At 43.1% G+C, this 8,809-nt stretch overlaps 1 protein-coding gene across 2 annotated transcripts in view; it reads left to right on the top strand.

The window, feature by feature from the left end:
• The first annotated feature begins 436 nt into the window (after positions 1-436).
• KIAA1328 (KIAA1328 ortholog) overlaps positions 437-8,809 on the top strand; it is a 172,174-nt gene continuing 163,801 nt past the window's right edge. Inside the window, exons 1-2 of one of the 2 annotated variants that reach the window (XM_029962160.1) lie at positions 437-474; positions 6,568-6,707. In XM_029962160.1, the coding sequence (XP_029818020.1) occupies positions 6,666-6,707 (42 nt within the window). In that variant the 5' untranslated portion in view covers positions 437-474; positions 6,568-6,665. Of the gene's footprint in view, positions 475-4,860; positions 4,905-6,567; positions 6,708-8,809 lie in introns of those variants that run through there. The other variant, XM_029962159.1, reaches the window with a different exon arrangement.

Here is an 8,809-nt window from a genome sequence, read left to right as displayed (position 1 = left end):
GGTTTGTCCTCCATCCTCCGCGGGACCCTCCTGCCTCCGCCCAGCCCGGCAGCGAACAAAGCCTTTTTATCCTTCCTGTCGCCCCGTAGCCGCGAGGTGCGCTGGGAGTGGTAGTTCCACCGGGCTGCGCCGCTCTCGTCCTGCTGCGCCGGAAGGACTACGACTCCCAGCACGCCCCGCGGCTCTGCTTGCGGCCGACACGGGCAGCCAATGGGCGGCGAGCGGCGGGGGGGCGGTGGAGGCGCGCCGGAGGAGTGGCGGCTGTTTCAAGATGGCGGCGGGGCCCGGCCCGTGAGGGCTGGAGGTCCTTGGCTGGAGCCTTGGCGTGGTCGTAATCCTTCCCTGCGGCTCGGGGCGGGAGACGGCGGCGGGGAGGGCGCTCGGGGGTGCTGCGGGGAGGCCTGTCAGGAGTTTTGGCGTGGAGCCGGCGCGGGGCTGTGGGACGAGTGGGGTTCTGTGGCCGCGACACCAGAGGTGTGGGGGCACTGAGTGTTGTGGGGGCTCGGCCTGGGGAGAGGGAGTGGGCGTGTGGCTGTGTTCGGGGGGTGCGCGGGATTGATGGGCAGAAGTGGCCTGCCAGAGGAGGGAGGGTTGTGTGACTGGGCTGTGGAGTCCTGGAGGAAGTAAATGTATAGAAATGGGGAAACTGTGTTTAGCTCATGGAAACTTGTAAAAGAATCGATAGAGAGAATGGGGTGCTTTAGCCTGGAGAAGGGGAGGCTCAGGGGTGAACTTACCCCTGACAGGAGGGTAGACCCTGGTCGGGGTCGGTAAAAAGTGAGGGGACCAGAGGACACGGCCTTAACCTGCACCAGGGGAGATTTAAGCTGGACATTAGGAGGAATTTCTTCACAGAAGAGGGTAATTAGACATTGGAATGGGCTGCCCAGGTAAGTGGTGGAGTCACCGTCCCTGGAGGTGTTTAAGGAAAGATTGGACGTGGCACTCAGGCTGTGGTCTGGTTGACACGGTGGGTGATTGTTCATGGGTTGGAGTTGCTGATCTCAGAGGTCTTTTCCAACCTAATGAATTCTGAGATTCTTTGAAACTGAGGCTGAACAGGCAGCAAGGAACAGATGTGTCTTTTGTGAGTGGCACCTAAGCTTGATTACAAGCATAAAATTTAGGGTGACCATGTGTGGGACACAGAGGGCTCTGTCTGTGAGGGACAAGTGTGAAGCTGTGGTGGCTTCATCTGCAGAGGACTGGCAGGCTCCTGTTATGGGAGACTGTGTGGAACTAGACTTGTAGATGGAGTGGGTGGTGGTTGTGGTGTTGGGGAGTCAGCCTGTAAAAGTCTGGCTAGAAAGAGATGCGCTTGTGTGGTTTGTAGAATCAGGAGCTGATGTTTGGGCTCCTGGGGCTGAGGTAGAGGGTCAGCGACTTGAAGACATTGGGGTGGAGCTGACAGCCTGGCCTGGTGGAAATTTAGGACCTGACAATTTAGCTCCAGGTATGAGGGATTTGAGGGATTGCTATTACTCATATTGAAAGTGGGATTTCAGCATCAGCTGGAAGACTGGAAAGAAGAGTCTGTGTGTGTGCTCTTGTATTTATGTTTGACTGCACACCCGCTAGACAGCACTGTTTAAGTGAAATGGGCCAACCGTCCCAGGGACTGTTTGGGAAGCATATTGTTATGATTTCCCATCTGTGTAAAGTAAAATAGATTGCCTACAAATTTGTCTGTGCCGTGATGGTGTGCAGGTTGGTGGTCACATATCAGATTTGTTGCCACACTGTCACTGCTGTGCTACGCTGACAGTGTATTTTTATCAACTAACTACTGATGTGACAGGTTGTTTCCCGTGACCAAATACGGTTTCTTGAGCCCATCATCAGACTCATGTGTTGTGATATTCCAAGGAATGAATTTTTTCCTGAGAGTCATTTCCATTTTATGTTTTTTGGCGAGTAGGTGGTGTTGCCTCTGATCCTGGAAAAGTTTAAATACTTAGAAGTGCACATTGTACAATTTAAAATAATAACAGTGGATGCTTTAAAAAAAATAGGAGGGGGTGGGGGATTTGGTACATTGAGTAGTGTTGGTTTAATAGGTTTGTAAAATTGAACTTCTGCCCATAACTGCTGAATAGATTCAGCATAGCAAGGCAGATGCACTGTTGCTTGTGTAGGTGAGCCCTGCAGCATCACAGTGTGTAGTTCCTCCTGTCTTTGCTGTTGCATTGAACTTTAGCTGTGGTGGTACAAGCTCTATAGTAGTATACTTGCCTTGTCAGTCTTGAGGGGCATGTGGCAGTGGATTAATGCTAAAAGGTTGATGCTGGTCCTGTTCCCAGTCTTGCCCGCCGAGGCAAGGACGTTGGACCTGTTTACGAATTGGCTCCTGAGTCACTGCGATTTTTGGTCCAACTGATTGAGGTAACCTGCTCCAACGTGGGGTTGTTCTAATGCACTGGGCTGCAAACCTTCACAGGAGAGTGATCCTGGTAGCTGGGGGTAGTAACAGCAATATCTTTGACTAATTTTTGCTTCCTGCTACGAGGCATCTATCCACAACAGCTGCCAATACCAGCTCTAGAAGCGTAATGTTGTTTAGGCAAATCTTTTTATTTCCTATAGCTGAGTGTTTACACACAGATGAACCATATGTCAGTTGAGTAAACAATTGCCTGTGCTGAAGTTGTTTCCTGTAGTAGTGTGAGCTGAAGACATGCTCCTCAGTGCCCTGCAGTTTGCTGTCCTGGTGGACACAGCTGTTTGGGCTGGGCTTTGATCCAGGCTCGGACTTTTGATCTGCCTTAGTGCTTTTTGAAAAGAGGGCACACATAGTGCTTTTCTCTCAGAGTTTGTTCAGGTTCCTCACCTGGTTCGTGCTGTGAGCTCTCAGTGTGTTCTGGCAGCTAGGAGAGAGCAGGCTGCAGCTTACAGGTGAGAACAGAAGTGCTCTCAGTGTTTGTAGAGAGAGGTGGCTTTGACAGCAGTACTCAGCGAATGTATTTTCAAACTGGTATGAGACTGATGAGTGATAATTGTTTATGAGTGATAAAGGGCATCAACAAGATCATAAGGGAGTGTGTGATCAAGCCCTTCCAGTGCGTCCAGTACCAGTTCTGTGACGGACAGTGGGTGTTGATTGAAGTTGCTGTCCACAGGGAGAAGCTCCTACACGGTTCCTAGTTTTCTCCACTGTGTAATAATCTACTAAATTAAGCACCATCTCAGAATCAAATTTTAGTGAAGTCAAGAGTTAGTATATGTTGATTGAAATATTTTCATAACTTGACTTTATTGTATGAAGGCAACTGCAAAGCCTTTATCTGCATTTATCTGTAAACAGTACAGAAATTAGGTAATTGAGTTAATTGCCCAACCACAGAAGGTTGAGGAAAGTAAAGGGGTATAGACAAAAGATAGTGGGGCAGAACTTTGTGCCCCCTGCTTTTGTTTTTCACTTTCGTATTGCCCTGGTTTCATCTGGGATACAGTTAATTTTCTATCTTGTACCTGGTACAGTGCTGTGTTTTGTATTTAGTACAAGAATAATGCTGACTACACACTGATGTTTGAGATGTTGCTCAGCAGTGCTTACCCTAAAACAGGGACTTCAGTGTCCCATGCTCTGGCAATGACCAGCTGCACAAGAAGCTGGGAGGGAGCACGGCCAGGAGAGCTGACCTGAACTGGCCAAAGGGATATTCCATACCATGGAGCATCATGCCCAGTACATAAACTGAGGGAGTTGGCTGGGAGGGGCTGATCACTGCTGGGGAACAGGCTGGGCATTGGTCAGTAAGTGGTGAGCAACTGTACTGTGCATCCGTTGTTTCTTTTGGGTTTTATTCCTCTCTCCTTTACATTACAAATAGTATTATTTGTATTAATATCCTCTTCTGTTTTATTTTGTTTCAGTTAAACTTTTCTTATCTCCACCCACGAGCTTTACCTTTTATCTCTGCTTTTCCTCCCCTCTGAGAGGGGGCAGGGAGGGGGAGAGGGACTGAGGGAGCAGCTACGTGGTACTGAGTTGCTGGCTGGGGTTAAGCCCCACCAAGTGTGTCAGTTACTTACATGGGAATAACAACCATTATGTTCAGCTAAATGAAACTCCTGCTTTAAAGAAGGCAGTATGGTTTACACCCTTCCCTGAATTATACTGAGTTGTATTTTTAGGGGCTTCTGGGAGGCGAGGGATTCAAGTTCAGTGACTGCTGATATAGCACAAATAATATGGTGCCCTGTTCTTTCTGATTTCTGAGTGTTTTCTGCAGTCAAGTAATTTAATAGTTAAAGCTCTGGGATATTTGAAAGTTCTTAAAACTTCTTAAAGAAAATTAGTCCTCAGGCTTTATCTGTGTTTTTTTTTTATCTGTTACTGATCATGTGAAGATCTGATGAGAATGACCAACTTCCTTTGAAACCTTTTGCATTTATCCTCCTTTATGTTTCTTAGAATATCCAATGTATAAAAATGTACAAAATGTATTTTATTGCAATATTAATATATACACTCTTCCAGAATTTGTCTCTCCTACACATAAAGAGGTTCCTTATACAACAATAACCTGTTTAAATTTAAATAAATATTATTACTTCATTATCTTAATAATTACACTTGTGAGGCTGGCCGCTGGGACCTTTTGGAAGGTGACCTCTAAGATAATCTTTAAGGCTGAAAGTTAATGCACAGTGAAGAAGGAGTAATGACTTTTGTTCTAGAAATCTCTGTGATGGTGGTCCTTCTCTAATTGAGTTTTCCTTGCTTTTCTTGGACCCAGTGTTTGTTACCAGTTTGTTTTCTTTTCAAAAGTCTTTTAAAATTAAGAGCCCAAATACTTATTTTTACAGTTCTGTTTAAAGAGCCAAACTTGCTCTCTTTTTATTACCTTTAACAAAGCCACATGCAGTTTCTGATGAAGAAGAGCCAATGGTACCTGTTTCAGGTAATAGATGTAAACAAAATTGTTTTTTTTTTCCCTGATAAAATTTGCAATGTCTTTTCAGGTACGTGGTTTGTGTATTTAAGTGTGTAAGGTAGAGAGTCATCACGGGTTGTAATGGGACATATAGGATTACAGCAGAGGATTTATGCTCTGCTGCTTAGATAAGCATACTGTATAAAATGAATAGTTTCAGGGGAGCTGTTTCTGTTGCAGGTACAGCACAGTTTTATCCAATTTATAAGCTAAGCTGAATTTTTTAATGTGGTCTCCAAAGAATATTGAAGCATTAGAGGTATTGAGGTCTTTTGTAAATTTTGAAGATATCACTTCAAATGAAGATTCATTATGTAAAGCAAAAGTAATTTTTTGTTTTTTTATTAGTTCTTTTGACCTTGATTTACTGAATGCAAGATTGCATACATCGCTGGGGAAAAGATGAGTGTTCTTAGTTCCCCTTCAGAATTCTCTGATTGTTTTCAAACACAGCTCTTACAGTGACACCAGGTCCTGAAAACATATCTGGGCATGATTAACTCTGGTAAAATTGTGTATATGTCATCCAGCAGTTATAAATTTTGAGGAATCCTGCTCTCTAGTTTGGAGTAGCATGGTTACCCTCGAAAACTACTGGCCAAATAGCTCTGTTAAAAAACTGCGTGTGTTTTGTAACTAGCATAGTTCAAGCCAGGCGATGTCAGATGGTTACACTCTGTGCCCTGGAAAGAAGGCAGTGTTCCTAAATGATGTAAATCGACTCACTCTGGGAAATACTCTTCCACTTCTGTGAAAGAGATTTACAGGAACATTGTTTTCCTTTGTGTACGAGCATGGGGATGTTAAAGCTTATAATTTAGTTCTTTCACTGGGGTTTCTGGTACACTTCTGAAATTCATTACCCAAATAAGTGTATTCTATCTGCTAGTATAAAATTAATGTTTTTTGTTCAAAACCTTTTTTCACTTCTGAACAGTCAAAACTCAAACCAGTACCAAGAAGGTATGGGCTTTAATCTGGCCCTGGGCAGTTTTAGTGTTAGTATCAGTGTGGGCACTTTATAATTGCAGCATCAGGATTTTCAGTGCTTTCATATTCTCACTGTTGGTAGCGGTGAACTAATTCTAATTATGGCAGGAAGTTTTTTACAGATGATCTGTGGAGTGTGCACTGAAGTGTTGCCTTACTCATATTCCTGATCCTGAAAGGAACAATTAACCTGGGCAGTCAGTAGGTTGGCTGTATAACAGAAAAGTGGTATTTTATCGTATGAGTGGTACTTTTAGCAGCAGTACTGCTTGGTTCCTTTTTGTCTTTGAGTGTCAGAGGAGAAGCTCAATTTTATGCTTTTGCATCTTAAACAAACAGGGTTTTTTTGCCCTGGACCTCCATCAGAAGATGTGTCTTTCAGAATTTACTTTGTTGCTCTTTGTGGCTGTGTGCACTTCAGTGCCATGCACCTCTTTTTCTGCTGATACATTAATCTTAATGAATTTTTGTGCAGAGTGAGAGGCTGGGGGGAACTGCAAACATATACCCAACACGCTCATTCTTTTCAGAAAGAGCTGCTAAGGCAAAGATGCCTTTGTGGAAGTCCTCTTGTACAAGGCAAGAGAAGGGTCTCTTTTCACTTTGTAATCTGTGTGTTCTGCTTGTCTTTCATTTGCAGGAGTGTCTACAAAAGGAAATTTAAAAACAAGCTGTTTGCCAAAATATCAGACAAGTCAAACTGAACTCAAGGTGCCTGTAGCTGTTGCTTCTGTTTCCATGGATCCGGATAGAAGTGTGGGAAATCTGACAGGGCAGCAGGTCAGTAAAGGCAAATTTTTATTGCTCTTAAGACTTAGTACAAAAACGTCAGATTTTATATTTTGATTGAAAACTCTTACACGGCATTAGAATATTTTTATTTTTACAATCTCTTATACTTTTTGCCCACTTACATGGTGGCTTGCTGACAGAATTTATCATCTAAAGAAAACAAAGGCTGAATGTGCTAAGTTATGTAATTTGTGTGTAACTGGAGCTATGTAAAAGAGATTATATATATTTCTATGTGTGTATTTGTACAGAGACAGTGAATGTAGTCTTGGATAGCACCTAACCTGTATTTTACTGAGCAAACATGCTGAAAGTTGTGTTCAATCTACTCAGTTTCATTGCTGTAGTCATATCATTTAGAAACAAGACCTATAAAACTCTATTTTTAGAGACCTTTTCACTGTGGCTGCTCATGTTAATAGGGTAAAATCACTCTGTTTTTGATGTAGAAGTTCAAAATGCATGTGAGTAGCCGAAGTAGCTTTGTCCATTGACACTGTGTTTGGTTCTGCTTCAAATTGTGTGGTCTCCTCCTGTGAGAATAGGTGACACTTTTCCTACAGTTGCATTAGAAATTTCAAAGCAGTGGGGTTTTTTTGGAAGGTTATTCTGTGTCATGGTAGATACTGTGATATTCAGAAATCTGTTGAGAGATGCCATTTTTCTAGCATGGTTTGTATAGCGCAATGACTGTTTAAGTTATTTGAGTACTGTTAAGTCTCTTTCCTAGTATTCATCTGTAAATCACTAGGGTTTGGCATCCTTCCACTTACAGGCAGGATCTGAAACCTTGGACTGCCCTGCATCATTGTTGTATTATCATGCAGTTAGATCTTGTTCTCCATCTGGGCTAAGATGTCCTTCCCAGTCTTCTGTGCACTGGGTGGATGCTGTGCCTCACAAGTATGTTCAAAACTCTGATCACTCAGTTCTCGTTGCTTTGACAGTGTCATTGCTTTTTGAATCCTTCAGCATGACACTGGTATTAATTTTTAGGGCCTTCCTGGACTTATCCCTTTCCATTTCTCTGTTTATCAGTACTTGCTTTTAGGAGGCTGGCATGTACCTCCGCTTTGCAAATGATGCTGTTAAGTGACATGCAGATAAATTCCACAAATAGCCCCCATTATGCAGAGTCTTTATGTAGAAGCATCTCTTCATAAGTATCTACAAGCCTGCTGCCTCATAGATGCCTTCAATGTGTCACATTAAAATCTGTTTTGTTGAATGGTGTGTTGATTGCATTACTTGTTGTTTAGAGAGTTTTTACTCCTTTTTTTTTTTTTTAAAAGCGTTGCGGTATAAATGGTTTTTTGTGTGTTTTTTTTTATATAATGCCTGATACATGAAATCTTAATTGGTGACTCGTGCTTTTATGATGTTGACAATTAAATGCATTCAAAACTTTGTTTCTTCTCTGTCTTTGTTAACCTTCTGTTTTTCTCTTACCTTGCCAAATCCTCATGGAAACTTTGTACTCTGAAGATAAGCTCTGAATTACTTGAAACAAATAGAACAAATGTGTCTCACTTGTTATGAAAGAAAAACTCCTTTTGTGTGGTGTTTTCATCACCAGTACAACTCATTTTCTGCCAGATGTTGTGTGCATGTCTAGGGAGAGCTGATGGCTTTACTTTAACAAAGAATCATAAAATGGTTTAAGTTGGAGGGAACCCTAAAGATCATCTAGTGCAACCCCTTCTGCCATGGACAGGGACACCTTCCACTAGTCCAGGCTGCTCAGAGCCCTATCCAGCCTGGCCTGGACATAGTCCTGAGCAATGTGGAGTAGGCTGGAGTAGATGAGCTACCGTGGTCCCTTCCAACCTTAACCATCCTGTGATTCCATGTGATTTTGTCAGGCAGATTATCACCTTCCAAGGTGTGGAGAGTATCTTACAAATACCGAGTTACAAAGCTGCCTTCTGTCCTGAACTGTGAAGAAAGGACAGAAATCTGGGAAGAGGAGACAATATACAGTCTTGGCCTCTACCTCCTTTTTCATCTTGTTTTGGTGGTTGAGCTGTGCATGATGCCACAGCTTCTTTCTGACATGTGTTATGGTACAAGTCTGCCTCTGAGAATTTGTA

Source organism: Manacus vitellinus, unplaced genomic scaffold (genome assembly GCF_001715985.3).
Source record: "Manacus vitellinus isolate BGI_N305 unplaced genomic scaffold, ASM171598v3 scaffold_42_pilon, whole genome shotgun sequence".
Lineage (NCBI taxonomy): Eukaryota > Metazoa > Chordata > Aves > Passeriformes > Pipridae > Manacus > Manacus vitellinus.
This window is presented reverse-complemented; position numbering and strand designations above follow the sequence as displayed.